The 20,553-nt window shown below is 39.8% G+C and overlaps 1 protein-coding gene across 2 annotated transcripts in view; it reads right to left on the bottom strand.

Annotated features, from left to right (window-relative positions):
- Window positions 1-20,553, bottom strand: part of DEPDC1B (DEP domain containing 1B) — a 74,086-nt gene that overhangs the window by 41,184 nt on the left and 12,349 nt on the right. For both annotated transcript variants that reach the window (XM_045565956.1, XM_045565955.1), the window contains exon 2: window positions 19,221-19,486. In XM_045565956.1, coding sequence (XP_045421912.1) covers window positions 19,221-19,486 — 266 coding nt within the window. The remainder of the gene's footprint in view (window positions 1-19,220; window positions 19,487-20,553) is intronic.

The raw sequence follows: 20,553 nt of genomic DNA on the forward strand, positions 1-20,553 counted from the left end.
GGACCACCATGTTGTGAGATGCCTAAGCAATAGGAAGAGGCCCTAGAAGATGACATACCACCTGTAAGAAACTGATGTCAAGGAGTACTAAAGCTGCATACTTGTGAATGAAGAAGTCATCTGCTTCAGCCTCAGCAGCCCCAGCTGATGCCCACCTAAGCCATTCCTGAATTCCTGACCCACACAATTATGTAAAATTGCAATGAATGTTTTATGCCACTAAATTTAGCATAGTTTTATTACACAACAACAGATCACTAGAGCAGAAACTTATGGCATTTGCATCAGGACCAGGCAGTGAAGGGCCTCAGGAGAACTTCTTAGCAGAGGCTAGAAGGACAGTAAGGAAGTTGTTACTAGAAGCTGGAGAAAAAAATCCATGTTACATAGTGGCATAAATTTCAGTAAAACTATCACCTGTATTAATATGGAAAATAGAAAAGGTGAATCTGGCTAGGATATTTTCCAGGATGAATGATGAAAGTGCCAACTGGTTTCTTTTACTTGCAATGACAAAGTATGGATAGAGAGAGATAAATTAAAGAACTGTTTAGTTTTTTAGTAGATTTAGAGAAAATATAAAGGACCTGTGATTTAATGATTCAAAACCAAAACTATTTCTTATCCTTAGTCCCCACCCCCACCAAAAAGTTGTCAAAGTAAAAAATGGCCTTATAGCAAAGATCAAATTCAAGGTGTTTCTAGTGAAACATGGTTTCATAGTAGTCACAAGTACATGGCTCTAAGATTTTCACTATGACCTCAGAAGGATTTAAGGTAGTACTTCATAGATAATCTCAGTTAAACTAATAGGGTTGTGTTTTTGTTTTTGTTGTTGTTGTTGTTGTTGTTTTTGAGACAGAGTCTCACTCTGTTGCCTAGGCTAGAGAGCTGTGGCATCAGCCTAGCTCACAGCAACCTCAGACTCCTGGCCTCAAGCGATCCCCCTGCCTCAGCCTCCCAAGTAGCTGGGACTATAGGCATGCACCACCATGCCCAGCTAATTTTTTCTATATATTTTTAGTTGTCCAGCTAATTTCTTTCTATTTTTTTAGTATAGAGGGAGTCTCATTCTTGCTCAGACTTGTCTTGAACTCCTGAGCTCAAATGATCCGCCCACCTCAGCCTCCCAGAGTGCTAGGATTACAGGTGTGAGCCACAGTGCCCAGCCAATAATAGGGTTTTTTAAAAGGAAAAAACAAATCGCCTTTTCCTGACTCTACCCTCAAACTCAACACAGAACACTTCTGTAACCAGGAAACAGTGTCAGATCCCACAGGTTAAGGGCTCAATCCCACAAGGCTGCCCACTACTTCAGAGGCCAATTGTTAAGTCTCACATTGTGATTTCTACTTCTAATTAACTGGCAATAAATTGGAGATCCCATAACCTCTCCCTTGGGTTCAATAATTTGCTAGGCTGGCTCACAGAATTCAGAGAAACACTCTACTTATGTTTACTAGATTATTATGCAGGATATTACTAAGGATACAGATGAACAGCCAGATGAAGAGATGGATAGGGTGAGGTGGGGAAGCGGACGGGACAGCTTCCATGCTCTCACTGGGTACATCATCCTCGCAGCCCTCCACCTGTTCAGCAACCTAGAAGCTTAAAACTTGCTGCTTAAGAGTTTTTGTAGAACTTGATCTCCAGTCCCATCCCCCTTCCCAGAGGTCAATAGGTAGGGCTTAAACTTCCAATTCTCTAATCTTGTAGTCACTTGGTCTTTCTGGTGATTGGCCCCATCCTGAGGCTTTCAAGGAGCTCCACCCTAAGTAACCTCATGAGCATAAACTCAGGAGTTATCAAGAGGCTGATTATGAATAATAAAATATATTCCTAGCATTTAGAAAATTCTGGGGGTTTTAGGTGTACTATGACAAGAACTGAGGACAAAGACCAAATATACTTCATATTGCACCACAGGTTTCTAAAACTCTTAAGGGTGTTGTTCCATAGCAGACTTAAGAGCAGAAGAGACTCTCTCAAAGAGATTTGTGAGTGTGATTCTGACTAATGGAGTAAAGCACAATAAGATTCATAGGAAAGCTCAACATTCTTAAAACAACAGTACTAGCAGAATCACCATCCACTTCGGCAGTTCACATGAAAACTGAAAATCATATCCACTTGGATATCCCAAATTGAAAAGAACAGCCAAGACTCTCAAGCTTCTATAAGCAGGATATATCTAAGAAAGCTATTCCACTGCAAACATAGGCCATTTCTTTATGGAAAAGGAAGAATGACTCAGAATGTAGAGCCAAAAATCCAGGAGGTAGAGCCAAGAACCACACAGAATCACCCCCAGAAAGCAGAACTGTGCCCTAATCAAGGAATGGCAGATAAACATCCAATTGCATTTCAGAAGTGCTATGGGCCAGTGACTGCTATACTTTATGTCATAATGGGATGAAACTTAGAAGTCTTGATGGAAGGAGTGAATGTAGTTTACAAATAAAAGGAATGTTATTGTGGTCAGCAGCAAACTACGACAAATTGTATTTTCCAAGGATGGCCACAACACTATCTCCCATCCTATATGCTCTTCCAAGATGTGACTTTGATACTCCCCAATCAACATGAGGAGATTATTTCTCTACCTCCTTGAATATGAGTAGGCCTTATGATTGCTTTGACAAACAAAACACAACACAAGGGATGCTATGCCAATTTCAGGTATAGACCTTAGCTGTCCAGCACTTTTCTCTTCTGACCTATTGGGAATGCTTGTTCTTGGGATGCTTATTCTTGGGATATAACTTCTTAGAACCCAGCCACCATGTAAGTATGGTGACTACCCTAAGACCATTATGCTGCAAGAGGCATGTCCTTGTCAATTTAAAATCATGAATGGACAGCTTTAATACCTTATATAGGGTTGTAGTGTACAGGCTGGCCATCCTGCAGGATGGGAAGTATAGCCCAGCAGAAACTAAAAGCAGGCACTTTCAAGTGTTAAAATAGAGATTATAAGACTGACAGAATGAACTCTGTGGTAATAAGATACCAAATTATAAACAAGACTTAAGGCCAAGCCAGGCAAGGTGTAAGCCACATATTCCTACACTTAAAGAATAAACTATGTTCATGTTCTAACTGCCACAAGGTTGTTTTTCTTTTTCTCTAGCAGGTAAACAAGCACTGGCCTCTAGATAAGCAAAAGTGATATAATTGAAGCTCATCAGTCACCAGAGGCTGACTAACTAACCCTCCCATCCCTGTTCCATAAGCTATAATTACAGCTTTGATTGAACAAGAGACTGATTTCAGTAACTTTCTCCTGATAAGAGACCACCAACCATGGACTGGTTCTGGCTGGTTTACAGAGGCTGCATACTGAGTGCCTTCATGTCCCTGCTTCAGCTTTTGATGTATAGGGCCTAATTGTAATACATTTAAATATTCAGTTTCCACTCCAAATTGAACATGGAATGTATTTAACATGCATGTTTGTTTAATATGCATGTTTGTGTCCTCCTTTTGGGAATATTCATGGCTCCTCCGATAACCTGTTGAATATGTACACTTAGCCAACCCATTCAGCATAAATTCCTGTCTCACTCTTCCTCCTTTGAAGTGCCTGCTTCCAGTCTCTGATGGAGGCTCTGCTTCCTAACCTGTCAGGAAAGCCTGGTCAGCTTGCAGACCACGACCCTTTATAACAAATAAAGCTCTTCTCCAAATTTGTGAATTTCAGGATTCTTTGTTGGAAGGAGGAAGGGTGAGACAGGAATTTACGCTGAATGGGTTGGCTAAGTATACATATTCAACAGGTTATAGGAAGAGCTATGAATGTTCACTTGAAGGATGCAAGCATGGGCAGTAAGGAAATATGCATGTTACATATGCCCCATGTTCATTTTGGGATGCAGACTGAACATTGAAATGCATTAAAATTAGGCTCTATATGTCAAAGGTGAAATGAGGACACAGAGGGATTCTGTGCATAGCCTCCATCAACAGGCCAGATTCAGTCCATGGTCAGTGGTCTCTTACAAGGAAGAAATGCTGGTGAGTTGTTGTATCAAACCACAAGAAGGGAGGGGAGTCCAGCTGCAGTGTCAGGCAGTTGGTTGAAATCAGCAGTGGAGCAAGTCTTTCCAAAGGACTGGTTTCTGTTTAACCCTTAGAAAAGAGAGTATAATAGCAACTAGCAAGGGAGGGGGTATAAATGAGGCATATCCAATCTCCCATCCCATCGTGGCCAAGAACTCAGTTGTTAAGGTTTCTCTGGGGTCCCCTTGGCCAAGAGGTGGTCTGTTCAGTTGGTTGAGGGGCTTATGATTTTATTTTTATTTCTCAATCCACGTGGAGTTGCCTTAGGGGATAAAACCTCAGGTAGAAAAAGAGAGAGGCCAAGAAGCTTAAAGAAACCACATTTGTGAGTAGAGAAAGGAACCATCTTAGAAGTGAATTTTCTAGCCCAACTGATGCCTTGTGGGAAGGGGCAAACTGCCAGCTGAGCTCTTTGTACACTCTTGTCACAAAAACATGAGCAAAATAATATGGTTACTTTAAGCTGCTAAAGTTTGAGTATATTGTTTCTCAGCAGTAGAAAACCAGAACAATCCCTAATTTGCACCATAAATAAAAATCATGGGCAAAACAATTAAATTTAGGATACGATATAAGAAAATATCTCTCTGACACTGGGTAATGAATAGACTCCTTTCAAGCAAGATATTAAAACCGTATAGCATAAAGAAAAAGAGTGATACATTCAATTAAAGTTAAGAACTTTTCTGTTTATCAAGAGACCACAAATAAAGTGAAAAAATGGAAGCTCTTTGCAATGTAATAATTGATAAAGGATTAATATCCAGAATATATTTTTAAACTATTAAGAATCTATAAGGAAAAAATTCTATAGAAAAAGCCAAAAAGCATGAACCAGGCATTTCCAGATACAGAATCAAGAATGATGAATAAACATATGAAAAGATATTCAATCTCATCAGTAATCAAGAAAATTCACAATAACATTACAGACAGCATCATTTCACACATATCAGATTGGCAAAAATTTAAGTCAGTCAATGTCAAATATTTTATAACTAAATAAAAACTAGCCTATCCACTACGGAAAACAGTTTGACATTACCTAGTAAAGCTAAACATGCACATAGCCTCTAAACGAATTTCACTCCTAGGTAACTCTGAGTACCCTAAAGAAACTCTTGCATTTGTACAGGAGACATGTCTATAAAAATTTATGGCAACATTACTCATAATAGCAAAAAACTGGAGAGCAACTCAACTCTGCACTGACAGGAGAATAAACAGATTGTGGTATATTGATATAATAGAACACAATATAGCTGCAAGAATTCAATGAACTATAATTACACACATCAACACAGATGAATATCCAAAACCATGAGAAACGAACAAGTCAAAGAAAACACACACTCTGATATCTCTTATTTAAAGTCCAAAACAGAGAGAAATACCTCAGAAACAAAAACAATATATTGTTTAAGGATACAAGCTTAACTGATAAAATAATATAAGCAATGGAATAATTAACATAGAAGTCAAGATACTAATAGCTTCTCAGGAGATGATTCAAACTGTAGGTAAACAGGTGTTTGCTTTGTTATTCTTATGTAAATTGTTTAGATACAGTTTATAGCACTCTTGTATGAAAGATATTATTTCTCAAAAAAAAATTCAGACTATTTAAATAGGGCAGAACTCCCTCTAGTGGACTACATTTGGTTTTGCTTTAAAAACTATAAATTTAATCCTAACATGATCATGGATTTCAGAATTATAAAGTCCTTTAGAAATCATCTAGAACAAACTCCACATTTGTACAGTGGATAAATTAAGACCAGGAAAGTAATTGCCCACAGCTAATCTTCCAAGAAAACAATGCTGGTCTCCTAATGCCACGACCATTGCCAAGAATTGGTTGGAGAAAAGCAATTTAAAAATAATCCATGCCAGAACTACTATCCTTTGGTGAATTTACTTGAAACAAATTAGAATTTAGTACCTCATCAGTGAATAAAAATATTCTAGGGCATCTAAACCACAAGGAAAACATAATTTATACATCTTAATGAACTTGACTGATAAGTGACAGATCTCACAATGATTTGAAGTCCTTTTAAGACTTTTAAGCATATATTGTGGATGCATCAGCATGAATTTGCAGCACCAACAGCTTTGACCACCTGACTGCCTCAGTAATATAAAGACTTTTTACCAAAACAAACAACAACGACGACAAAAAAAAAACCAGCCAGATATTATTATATGAGTTGGTCTCTCTGAGACTGATATATCCCAAAAACCTGTGGATTAGGCAAACTCATAGCAATTTGCTGAGTTTCACTGTGCTCTGTAAACCCACTCAACATACTTTTCCAGCCCAGTAGTGGTATATAGTATCATATCATCTAAATGCTGAAAAACTGCTAATAATCACATTTCATAATACTGCTTGAAGGTGTATCAGGAACATAAAGTGTTTAAGGGGTATGGGAGATGATGCTGGAAAAATAGTTGGAAAACTAAGGAAAGCTTTGAACACCAAGCTTGGACATCTTTCCTATTTTATATGAATAAAGATTCCCTTCTAAGTAAAGGATGAAATTAGTATTTTTAAGAAGAAGAGACGGGAGCTAATCTGAAAGACACTCCTACTTTAGATTAACAATAACTATTTAGAAAATAAATTCTATTTGCAACAGAAGAAAAATATATAAAATACCTATGACTTAAAAATAGAAATGCACAAGATTTACGGAGAAAACCACCACCATTTATAACAGCACCAAAAAGCACAAACTACTTAGATCTAAATCTAAGGAAACAAAGTCTGTATACTTAAAGCTACAAAACACTGCTGAGAAATTAAATACCCTAAGTAAACAGAGAGATATACCATGTTCATTATTAGGAAGATTCAATTTTGTTAAGGTGTTAAATCTCCGTAAACTGATCTACTATTCCACATAAATACATTCAAAATCCCAGCAGGTATTTGTATAGGAATAAACAAGTTGATTCTAAAATTTATATGGAAAAGCGAAAGAACTATAATAACTAAAACAATTTTGAAAAAGAACAAAGTTGGAGGACTCACATTACCCGATTTCAAGATTTATTATAAACATACAGTAATCAAGAACAGTGTTGTATTGGAGACAAGCTAGACATACAGAACAATGGACACAATTGTACATGAATTAAGGCAGAGTACGGAACATGATGCTGTAGCCCCCTGGGAAGAGCACATGTACTGGGAACCAAAGTGTGGAAGCAGGAATGGCCCTCCCAGTGACTCACTGGAGGACCTGGTGCTTCCCATCCCCACAACTCTGGGCTCTGAAGTTAGCAGTCTTGTGCCCAAAAGGGGACATGAAAAGGGCACTTTAGACTACTTATGGCCAGGGAGCACAAGTGATAAGAGAAGAGGAATCACTGTCATGGCAAAGGTAATGGACCCTGACCAGCAAGAAGGAGGCCTGTGCTTACACAATGGGGGCAGGGAGGAATACCCATAGCACCCAGAGATCCACAGGCACCTCCTAGTACTTCCTTGTCCCATTGTCACTGTGAATGGGCTTGTACAGAAGCATTAGCCTCAGAAGTGCATGAGTATCAAGGGTCCAGATCCTCAGGAATGAGCTTTTGCATCATACTACCTGGTAAGGCATCCAAGCCCTGCCCAGTGATAACTAAGGGTGAGAGGATTCACAAAGAGGTGTGGAGGAGGGAGAGGATGAGCACCAGTTGCAGCCATGCGACCAGCTGCAGGGGGACAGGGGCTGTAGTATTCCTCATAATTTCCATCTTCTAGATTTCCCCTCACAAAGAAAGCCCCAACGTGTGTGAGGAAGTAGATCTGTGCAGCACAAGAAATGGACACATCAAGGAGCGCAGCAGAGTAAGGAGCCAAGCCAATCCTTCCAGAAGACACAGGACCCCTCTAGCAGCAACCTTTGTCTGGGGACTCCCCATCAGCCTGGCCAAGCCTTTTTCAGAACTGCATCCTGTGGTCTTAACTCGTCCTACCCAATTTTTCTTTCCCTCTCGGCTTTCACTAAGGTCAGACCTGAATCACAGTCTGAAGGCTCACTCCATCACCTCCTGTTCCCTTGACCATTTATCCTTTCTGGATAAATGGTCACTCCCACCCCTGGCATTAAATCTCTTGCACGTACAGTCCCATCTTAACATCTCCTTGCCTTCTCAGAGGACCCGAATTAATGGAATCTTCTATTAACTTGTGCTCATCTATGTATGATGACTTCAGATCAATGCAAACAATATAAGCACCTGCTACATATCAGATACCACTAGGTAACAGAGGTACAAGAATTAATAATAGTCTTTGCCCTCAAAAAACTGGGAGTCTAACAACTGTGGCCTGCAGGTCAAATCCTGCCACTTGCTTTAATAAACAAAATTTTACAGGAACACAGCCATACCCGTTCATTTACATACTCTCTGTGGCTGCTTTCACCCAACAACCATGGAATTGGGCGATTCCAACAGATTGGTATGACCCACAAATATTCACTATCTGGCCCTTTACTGAACAAGTTTGCTGTCCCCAGTCTGATAGAAACAGAGAATAAGAATATTTAGCCAGATGTGATGGCGCACACCTGTCATCCCAGCCACTCAAGAGGCTGAGGCAGGAAGATGGCTTGAGCCCAGGAGTTTGAGGTTGCAGTGAGCTGTAAAGTCACTGCACTTTAGCCCAGGTGACAGAGACCCTGTCTCTAAAAAAATAAAAAATATTTATTTGCTTGTTGTATAGGCTCCACCAGGACAAGAAGCTTATCTGTCTTGTTTTCACAGTATCTCCAAGAACTAGCACATTCAATTTGAACACTACGTTGCAGGAGACTGAGTAAATACCTGTTTAATCTTGGTGACCAGTATATCCTAAAGACAAAAATGTTAACTTCTTGTTTTGTAGATGATATCACAAAGGTTCAGAAAGTATAAGCAATTTGCTTAAGATCACATGGGTACTAGTAACTGGGAGCTGGGGTTGGACCTCAGGCTCGCCTCACTCTGAACCCTGTGTCTGTTATAGTCCTTCCAATATTGAGCTCATGTCATAGGTAACTGCAGCGCACCTGATGTGGGAAGGGCTAGGTCACCTTAACTGGGGAATAGAGGTGGGGTGATTATTGCTTAACTCCCTCAAAGTAAGGAAGGGAAGCCCTCACTGGCTAACCTTTGAACTCCTTTCTTAATGAATACTAGGCATTGTGCTGGATGTTGGGGACACAGAGATAAAAGGGAAATTCTTTCACAGCCTCATCTCCCACAACTCCCTCTATAAATGACACCCAACTTTTTTATTAGATTCTCTCCACCTTGATGACCCTGATCAACATCTCTCCCTTCCTTGCCTGGCAAACACCTGATGCTACATAAAGACTCAAGTCAAGTGTCATACCCCTGGAGTAAACTATTCTCTGACTAGTTCAAGCAGAGTTAATCCCTCACGCTCATACAGCACTGAATTCACATCCTATTACAGCATTTGGAACAAAATATTCTAGCTTATCTGTTTGTCTTCACAACTAAACTATAGATAGGGTCATGCATCTAAAGTGTTTAGCACCATGCCCAGCATACAATATGCACTCCACAATACCAGAGAAGGAATAGGAAGAGGAACGGGAGGACAGGGAGAAGCAGCAGCATATGTAAGGATCTAATTAACAGAGACCAAAACACAAAACAGTGCTAAGAAGAAGGCAGAACTTAAGTGTTAGTTAAGCAATTGGTGAAATGCTGACTGGACATGAATTGTGTAAAAATGCTTAAGTAGACTATGCTTCCTGATGCTCACATGAAACATGTGTCCTAGTCTGTGAGCTCATCAAGTCCACAAACTCAGAGAGAAAATGCCCCACCTTTGCAACAACTTCTATAATTTTAGTGCTAAAACTTGCTTCTCAAGGCATGTTCCCACCCTTCTTAGCAAGTTATAGTTTAGAATTCCATGAGAAAAACTGATTAATGCCTCTATGATCTTTATTATTTTGTCTCTAGATCAATAATATCTGAGAACTACTCTTGTTCAATTCACCTTCTCTGCCCAAAAGAGCTTTCTCTCCTATTTAAAATGGGAGCATTCAGTGAATTTTGCTCTTTTAGTATTTCTGGAGTCCTTTGCTCCATTCCCTATTTAAGAAAGCTTGTGGATAATAACTAGGCATCATGAATTCAAGAGTAAAGAGTAAAGAAAAAAGAGAATTTCAAAGACAATTTGGTGAAGACCAAGTGGATAAAACAAAGAAATATAAGGGGAAGGGTATATCTGACAGAAAACATGAAACACAGGAACTATGACCTCAAATAAAGGACGAGAATAGAAAGATAAATCATAGATTTGAAATTATCATAAATTAATAACAAAAAAGCCTAAAAAAGGATATTATGAAACAAAAGTCTATCAATAACCAGGGGCTACATTTTATAACTCAGGAGAGTATATTTCAACATTCTACTTAACACACCTACAGGTATTGGCATCTTTTGCAAAGATGGCAGTGATGATAATGTAACCCCTGAATCAGTGAGACTTAACAGCTTAATATATAACTTTCAACTCTGGATCCATGTGTAACCTGCCTACTACTTCTTGGTAGACTCTGCTCCTGTCCCTTGGGTCCTAAAAGGATCCTCAACTCAAATCTATCCTCCATATCTCTGATTGTTACAGACCAGTCCGACTTGTTGCTTTGCTTTCGGGCAGTCACATACACATAAAAATCATTGTACCAGCCCTTAGGCCCAAACTGCTACAGGCATTGCTTGTTGTAACAATCCAGTTTTTAGTTGCAGCTGTAAGGAATGGAAACCAATTCCAGCTAATTTAACCAGAGAGGAATTTAAAGATATCAAATAGGTCACAAAATTTATTGAAGAGCTAAAGAACCAAGATTGGTGGGGGCAAGGGGGACTGAGATAAAGGCAGGAAAGGAGGCCATGCAGCACACACAGAAGGAACCATGGTGAGGTCATGCTCCAAAACAGTCTAGTCTGAAAGCCTGCCAGCACCATGGCCTCTGGATACTTCTGCTGCTATATACTTCTGTCCTTGCTCCTATAGGCCACCACTTCTGTCACAAGAAATTCTAAGCTGTCCCTTCCCCTATGCATCCTTCACTCAAGATTCAAAGTCTTAGGTGGAAACCTACAAACAGCCAACAGGAGGACATGTGCCTGCACCCTCAGTGCTAGGGTAGGAAGAAGGAGTGTGTCACCTACCTAGGCTTCCGATGTCGGGCACAGGCCCTGCCTCCCACCAAGGCTCACATAAATAGGGATTCCCACAAAATAGACAAGGAGTTTCAAATGCTTAACAGCAAAAAAAAAAAAGTTAAATGTCCCCTATATTTGTTTTCATCATCATAACACAAATGCAAAATAAGTATTCATTCTTGACCCTTTTGGGAGGTGTGGGTACAGAGACTCTGAGATAGTCACCCAGCTCCAGAGGCTCCAAACCCCTGATATATTAAATAGGAACAAAGCCATCGCAAAGACTTAGACGCTCACTAAACATTGCATGTGTGTTTGAAGAATTGTAAGGTATTATGGAATGTTCCTTGGCTTAAAAAAGACTAGCATATTACATTCCAGGCCTCAGTAATGATATACTAGTAAACATTAACAAAGATTCTAAATGAAAATAGTGCTTTCAGATTAATGAACAATACATTTAAAAATTGTTTAATAATCAGACTTCAGCCAGGCGCCGTAGCTCATGGCTATAATCCTAGCACTTTCGGGAGGCTGAGGCAGGAAAATCACTTGAGGCCAGGAGTTTTAGACCAGCCTGAGCATGAGTGAGACCTCACCTCTATAAAAATAGAAAAATTAGCCTGGCATGATGGCACACATGTAGTACCAGCTACTTGGCAGGAAGATCACTTGAGCCTAGGAGTTTGAGGTTGCAGTGAGCTATGATGATACCACTGCACTCTAGCCAGGGTGACAGAGTGAGACTCAGTCTCAAAAAAAAAAAAAAAAGTCAGACTTCCTACAAAGCTTAAGGACTATATACAGAGCAGTTACAAGGTGTAGCCAGGAATTTTGCTATAAACATGGGCCCTTCCTTACTTTTCAACTCTACCGCTAACATTCTCATCCAGGCAACATCACCCATACAAATTACCTTAAACACCTCACCAGTTTCTCTGCTTTACAGTCTATTCTGTTATTAGTATTCAATTAACTCTATTCTAGAGCACAGATTCCCTTGCTGCTCAAAACATGAACCTTGGCTGCCTTCTCTTCTTAAAATAAAAGTATACTCCATAGCCAGAAATGTAAGAAACTCCACCAAATTTATCCTTCCTGACTTTCTGACCTATGATTTCTGCTCCAGCCAGGTCAGCCTCCTCCTTTTCTTCCAGGAAGCTTATGTGTGTGTTCCTGACTGAGAGCCTTGGTCTTGCCGTCTTTGACACCTGAAGCCTTTCCCATCTCTTATCATCCAGACCTTATCATCCTAGGCTGAAGTTCTCCTCCACCTCCCCCTCCATGAGGTTCCAAAACACTCCCATCCACACTGACTGGGTCAGAGGCACAGTTCCCACACTGGCCATGTATATAACATAATCATGATACAGGTTGGTATAGTATTATAGGGAAATGGTGGAGCACGTGGCCACTGAAGTACATTTACCCCATCTAAACACTCAAAGTTTTGTGACTTTTTTTTCCTGCCACAATACAGGACACAGTGCTTTTTTTTTTCTTTCTTTCTTTTTTTTTTTTTTTTAAGAGACAGGGTCTCACAACATTTCCCAGGCTAGAGTCAAACTTCTGGGTTCAAGTCGATTCTAGTGCCTCCACCTCCCGAGTAGGTGGGACTACAGGTGCATGCCACCACACCTGGCTAATCTTTTTATTTTCTGTAGAGATAGGGCCTCTCTATGTTGCCCAGGTGCAAGTCACTGTGCCCCTCATGATTTTTTAAGACATTATGCTAGAAACTAGTAACATTAAGTGCCTCCGGGAAAGGAAAGTAGGTGGCTGGGGAAGAGAGATGTGAGAAAGGCTTTTCATTGCATATACCCTTTTGAACTTTGTAAATTTTGAACCACATGAAAGTACTGCCTTCACAAAATATACAGAATTTAAAAATAAAAACGAGATACTAATAGAAAAAATTTGTGACTAAAACTACAATGCTGATCAAACAAAAGAGATGTGTCAACCGAAGGACTTCCAGTGTAGCAACCTTAATTTATTGTTTGTTATGGGTTCTTCTAGGTAATTAATTAAATACTGCCTTGATTCTGTTACTTACTTTTCATATACATATGTACCCTCTCTCAAAAGAGATTGCAAAGTGAAGGAGAGAAAGAATCATGTTATATCTCCTTTTATTTCAGTTCCTTCACTGCCTTGGATTAGAAAACACATGATAGGTACTTAATATTTAGAAACATAAAAGTTTAGAATTAAAAAGGACCTTAAAGATCTAGCCCATCCCTGTTATTTTATATTTGAGAAAACTGATGCCCAGGAAGACTAAGGACTTTTCCAACTAATCACAGGACAAATACCCAGGACTTGATGAAATGAATAAAAACAAAAGAAAAATAAAATCACATGCACACTTTTGTGCTTTCCCATAAAAACACAAGATGTCCACTAGAGGGAGTGAGTAGCCCATTAATTTGAAGGTAAGGCATCTAAACTAGGTCCCTTCAAAAGACCTGTAGGGTAGTAATGGAAGAATTTTTCCCAGGGCCACAGAAAATGACTAAAGGGCCACCTACCTCAAATGACTTGAATCTGGGTTTCTTTTGCTTGAGGTACAAATAGAGACTTTACAAATCACCAGCTTAAGAAACAAATGTTTAAGCTGGTGAATATGAGTAGGAAAAAAAAAAGAAAAAGAAAAAAGAAAGGCCGGGCGCGGTGGCTCACGCCTGTAATCCTAGCTCTGGGAGGCCGAGGCGGGTGGATCGCTCGAGGTCAGGAGTTCGAGACCAGCCTGAGCAAGAGTGAGACCCCGTCTCTACTAAAAATAGAAAGAAATTATCTGGCCAACTAAAAATATATATACAAAAAAAATTAGCCGGGCATGGTGGCTCATGCCTGTAGTCCCAGCTACTCGGGAGGCTGAGGCAGTAGGATCGCTTAAGCCCAGGAGTCTGAGGTTGCTGTGAGCTAGGCTGATGCCACGGCACTCACTCTAGCCCGGGCAACAAAGTGAGACTCTGTCTCAAAAAAAAAAAAAAAAAAAGAAAAAAGAAAAAATGTTATTATACAGTAAAATTGATCTTTTTTCTTTTCTTGGATGTATATAGTCCTATCAATTTTAACACATGTATATATTCATACAAGCACCACCATAATCAACAAACAGAACAGTTCCATTATTCCCAAAAACAGTCCTTCCAGCTCTCCCTTCATAGTCACACCCTCCCCACCCACTAGTACTCCATCATATGGACGTACAATAGTTACCCATTAGCCCACTGAAGAATGCTTAGGTTGCTTCCAGTTACTGGCAATCTATAAATATTCACTTACAAGTTTTTGTGTGAACATGAAGTTGTTATTTCTCTAGCGTAAATACTCAGGAGTAGGAATGCTGAGTCATATAATCAATGTATTCATTAACTTTATAAGAAACTGTCCAGATTAAACCTGAGCAAGGAGAACAGCCATCTGCAAGCCTGGGAGAGAGGTTCAGAAGAAACCAACCCAGCTGGCACCCTGATCTTGGACTTCTAGCCCCCAGAATTAGGAGCAGAACACGAAGGAGCAGGGTATTGGCAGAGACAAACCCCCAAGAGGCTTGGAGTCCAACAAGAAGGGTAGGAGGAACAGCTTATTTCTCCCTCCTCCATATCTCTGGTATTGAGTGGGCTCTCGAGCTGCTAGAGAGTTCTTCTACCATCACAAGGCCAAAAGTTGCTGCCACCAGTGAACTGGGAGCTTCATGAGGACAAAGCACCAGGCAGCCAGCACCCTTGGGGTCACTTCCCATCACTACAGACCCAAGCCAAGACGGCAGGTGCCATATAGCTTCTCCACCAACCATGCACCTTTGTTAATGAATAGTTCTCAGAAAATTGGATGTTCATATGCAGAAGAATGAAACTAGACCCCCATCTCTCATCGTATACAAAAATGAACTTAAAATAGATCAAAGACCTAAATGTGGCCACGCATGGTAGCTCACATCTATAATCCTAGCACTTCGGGATGCTGAGGCAGGAGAATCACTTGAGGCCAGGAGTTTCAGGCCAGTCTGGTCAACAGAGCAAGACCCTGTCTTTACAAAAAATTAGCCAGGCATAGTGCCATGCGCCTGCAGTCCTAGCTACTTGGGAGGCTGAGGCAGGAGGATTGCTTGAGCCCAGGATTTTGAGGTTGCAGTGAGCTATGATTAGGCCACTGGACTCCAGCCTGGGTAACAGAGCAAGACCTTATCTCTAAAAAGAAAAAAAAAGGCCTAAATGTAAGACCTGAAACTATAAAACTACTAGGTGAAATCATAGGGAAAATTTTATGGGTAAAACTACAAAAGCACAGGCAACAAAAACAAAAATAGACAAATGGGATTATATCAAATTAAAAACCTTCTGCATAGCAAAGGAAACAATCAACAGAGTGAAGAGACAACCTGTAGAATGGAAGAAGATATCTGCAAATGATTCATCTGACAATGGACTAACATCCAAAATATACAAGGAGCTCAACAGCAAAATGCAAATAATCTGATTAACAAATGGGCAAAGAATCTGAAAAGACATATAAATGGCCAATAAGTATATGAAAAGATGCTCAACATCATTAATCATCAGGGAAATCAAAACCACAATGAGATAACAACCTCACATCAGTTAAAGTGGCTATTATCAAAAAGAGAAAAAAATAACACATGCTGGTAAGAATGTGGGGAAAAGGGAACACATACACTGTTGGTGGGAATATAAATTAGTACGGCCATTATGGGAAATAGTATGGAGGTTTCTCAAAAAACTAAAAATAGTACTACTATATGACCCAGTAATCCCAATACTAAGTTATTTATCCAAAGGAGAAGAAATCAGTATATAAAAGAGATATCTGCACCGTACCACTATTCACAATAGCCAAAATATAGAATCAGCCTAAATGTCTACCAAAAGATGAACTGATAAAGAAAATGTGGTATAAATACACAATGGAATACTATTTGGTCATAAAAAAGAATGAAATTCTGTCATTCCCAGCAACATGGATAAACCTGGACAACATTATGTTAAGTGAAGTAATTCAGGCACAGAAAGATAAATGCCATGTTCTCACTCATATGTGGGGGCTTAAAAAATTGAGTTCATGGAAGTAGAGGGTAGAAGAGGGTAGAATTATAGTTATTAGAGGAAAGGTAGAGGGAGAGGAAGATAGAAAGTGGTTGGTTAACAAATACAAAATTACAGTTATATAGGAGGAATAAGTTGTAGTGTTCTGTAGGACTATAGGGAGAATATAGTTACTACCATATTGTTTATGTTCAAAGAGCTAGAAGAGAGGATTTTAAATGTTCCCAGTACAAAGAAATGATAAATGTTTGAAGTAATGGATATCCTAATTACCTGATTTGATCATTATGTATTGTATACATGTATCAATATGTCACTCTCTACCCCATAAATATATACCATTATTACATGTCAGCTAAAAATGAAAGAAAAAATTACAATAAACTTTTTTTTAAAAAAGGCACCTCTTCCACAAAGCTTGAAATTTAGAAGTTTGTCCCTGAATTTTGCCACCTCATTGATTCTCCATCTATTTTCAAATTAGCTCATGCTCTCCCTCTTCTGCTTTCATGATAACTGGCAGTAGTACTCATCACCTACGGAAAGCAATAGGAGATATGGCAGGTGGGGCAGTGCCATGTTCTTTCTTGGAGCACCGGCATGTGACGGTGATGATCTTGAGTACCAGTAATAGAAGCCTGCATATATGTAACAGCTGGCTGCACACTCACTAGGTCACTCTCAATTCAAGGCACGAGTACCTTAACAAATGATTTACATGTCTAAATAGATTTCATCCCAGATTAATCTAGGCAATTGGCAAAAGTCAGTGGTTAACTTACAGAACTTCCACATAAGGAAAATGGAAAGCCATAATGAACTTTCAGGTGGTAAATAATGAAAGGAAACAGTGCTCCATTTATGACTTACAAGTATTCAATTAGAGAAACTGGAGGGAAAAAAATCATTATTTAATGAATGAATTTAATCTGTCTTGTGTACTCTATTTTTTAAAATGGGATACATGATTAAGTCTTAATATTGAAGTGAAACATGTCCTGGCAGTCAGTGCTGCGTGGTCAGTTCCTACAATATGGCCCTAATTTCACTCTCCTGAGGACCCATAAAGTCTCATGGGACTCAAGGAGAGGTACCCAATTTAAGTAACAATAGAATAGATTGGAAGTTACTCATCCAGAGAATCTTTCAGAAGTATTCTAGCTAAATCTTGATGGGGTACAAGCAATTAGTTTCCCAAGAGAAATAATCACTTAAGAATCCCCAGTGAAGTGTAGCATGTCAAACCAGGGTTACAGTTTCCACTATCTGATGCTAACAAGCACTAAGGTCTCAGAATAGGCTGAGATCATCAAGATCCTAATTAAAAGTTGGATCATCAAAGCCAGAAATAACCGCCAAATGGAAAAACGACTAATTGCTCAGATGACAATCTTGATGTCTGGACTCTGGAGGCTGCTGGCAAAAATCCATGAGGAAGTGAGGAAGTTAGATTCTAAATGTACAGCAAAATCTGTTCTTCCCCCTATGCATTGGTGACCACCCTCACTCTGCTCTCAGCGACTAGTCCAAGAGGGAGACAACGCAATGGTCCAGGTATGAGAGTGCCAGGTTTTCTCTGCTAAAAGCCATTTTTCTCAACTCTTGTTTCACATTTTCAGATTCTCTAAGAGAAGTACTAAGTTATCATAGCCATCCTCCTAGGTGAGCAAAAGGCATGAAAAGAATTCCTTACTGAAAAATCATTACAACAAAAAACAGCTCTGGGTGCCCTCATTAAATGTGCTGTAATTATATTCCTTAAAGAAAGCAAATATTGGCCGGGCACGGTGGCTCAGGCCTGTAATCCTAGCCCTCTGGGAGGCCGAGGCAGGTGGATCGATCGAGGTCAGGAGTTCGAGACCAGCCTGAGCGAGACCCCGTCTCTACTAAAAATAGAAATAAAAAAATTATCTGGACAACTAAAAACATATATAGAAAAAATTAGCCGGGCCTGGTGGCGCATGCCTGTAGTCCCAGCTACTCAGGACGCTGAGGCAGTAGGATCACTTAAGCCCAGGAGTTTGAGGTTGCTGTGAGCTAGGCTAACGCCACGGCACTCACTCTAGCCCGGGCAACAAAGTGAGACTGTCTCAAAAAAAAAAAAAAAAAAGAAGAAAGCAAATATTAAGGATTCATATTCTCCATTTCTTCCTTTAATCCCCCCTCGGGGTTCTTAGCACTTTGGTAGGTGTCTCTGTAGATAACACAAAGTTTGCTCTTCTTGACTTGTGTGACTTCATTCCTCTTTAGTCTTCTCCCACACCTAAATCTTAGGTAGGGCCCTTCCACCTCCAGCAATAAAACAGCCTGTGTGCAGTGAGAAGGAGAGAAGCACAAGGAGAGAGATCACCATTTTCCCTCGGATTATCTGGTGGTAAGTGTCCACATCATAAAACAGCACTGAAGCACAAACAAACATATTTGGGAAAAAGTAAACTTGCTTTGTCAGGCTTAATCTGAGATATTAGGGAATTTTAGCACAATTCTTCATATGGGCCTTGAGCTATTTAAAGATCAGGTTGTACTCTGCCACTTACCCCCTGAATATGCTAATCCTCATTGCTCAGCTGAACCCAGAGCTACTGTTTCACTCTTTCGGATTCTCCAGGAGAAGTACTAAGTTATTGCAGTTGTGCTCCCAGGTGAGCAAAAGGCATGAAAAGATTTCCTTACTGAAAAATCATTGCAAGAAAAAACAGCTCTGGGGTGCTCTCAATCGCCAAGAAAAACTACAATTGGCTCTAACAACACATTCAGTTCTCCACTCAACACATCACAAATAGAACCATCACTTCAATGGACAAGGTAAATTCTTTCATAACAGGAAGTTTAGCAAGCTTGGACCAGATCCACTCATCCCCTGATTCCTCCCCTTCAGGGTGTACATGCTGCTATTACCTGTATAAGTGACGGTTGTCTTCAAAATCTTCCTGACCCCATTTTCCCTTAATGTCTTCAATAACGTGATTTTTCAAGAATTTCTTTAGCAGCTGGACCGTTTGTTTGCGAGTCACTTCGGGGCCGAAGTTTTGACTGCACCTCAGCAGCTCATGCAGCCAATCCACAGCTTCAGCCGCTGTGAAGCAATGCTCATAACTCTTGAAACGACAGCGATGTTTCCGTAAGGGCATCCTAGCACGAAAAAGCTCCACTGTTTCATTCCACTAGGGGAAAGTAGAGAATGATGTTTAGTAATTGACTGATTTTTTTAAATGTTATTACATCCCAAATATTTAAAGCTATGAATGGAATTTTTCCACTTAAAAAACTGCTTGAATAAATGGAGTCCTGCAAATTTTTTATTGAAATACTTCAAAGTCTAAAGAAAAGTTTTGAAGAATGAATGGTGCACAACAATGTGAATGTACTTAATACCACTGAGCTATATGCTTGAAAATGGTTAATACCACTGAACTATATGCTTGAAAATGGTTAAAAGTTTTATAATGTGTATATTTTATCACAATTAAAATAAAAATATTTCAATAGAAAAAAGTCTAAAGAAAATGCAACTTTTCAAGGCTAGTTCATTTATTCATTTAAGAAGTACGTGTTGAAGAAATAACGATGATACGACATCTCTTTGGTTCTCCTGGAGAGAGCTGGAACCCATTATATTAAGTGAAGTATCCAAAGAATGGAAGGACAGGCATCACATGTACTCACCAGAAAACTGGTTTCCCTGATCATCACCTAAATGCACATCGGAGAAGGATACCAATTGGATATCAGACTGAGACTGGGGGGGGGGGGTCTATGTGTACATGATGAGTGCGTTGCGCACCATCTGGGGAGTGGTCGTGCTTGAGGGTGCTGACTCGGGGAGGTGGGGGGGGGGATGGAGGTGTGGCTGCATGGTGGGTGCCAGGCGCACTGTCTGGAGAGTGGACACGCCTGGGGCTCTGACTCAGGGGGATGGGCGGGACACGGACAATGTATATAGCCTGAGCTTTTGTACCCCCATGAAGAGCTGAAATAAATAAAATAAAATTTAAAAAAAAAAAAAAAAAGAAGTACGTGTTGAGATGGCTGTCAAGTTGCTCTATTAATGGGTTTTTACATAAATGAAAAAGTATGTGATATAATAAATGGTTAAAACTAAGCCCTTTATGCATAATTCATTTCTCAGAGTCCCATGTAAAATATGACTTTAATTCACTCAGCAAATATTTATAGATCATTTATTATGTGAAAGGCATTATATGGGGAGATGAGAAGAGAGGTGCATAAG

Source organism: Lemur catta, chromosome 12 (genome assembly GCF_020740605.2).
Source record: "Lemur catta isolate mLemCat1 chromosome 12, mLemCat1.pri, whole genome shotgun sequence".
In the NCBI taxonomy this organism is placed as follows: Eukaryota; Metazoa; Chordata; class Mammalia; order Primates; family Lemuridae; genus Lemur; species Lemur catta.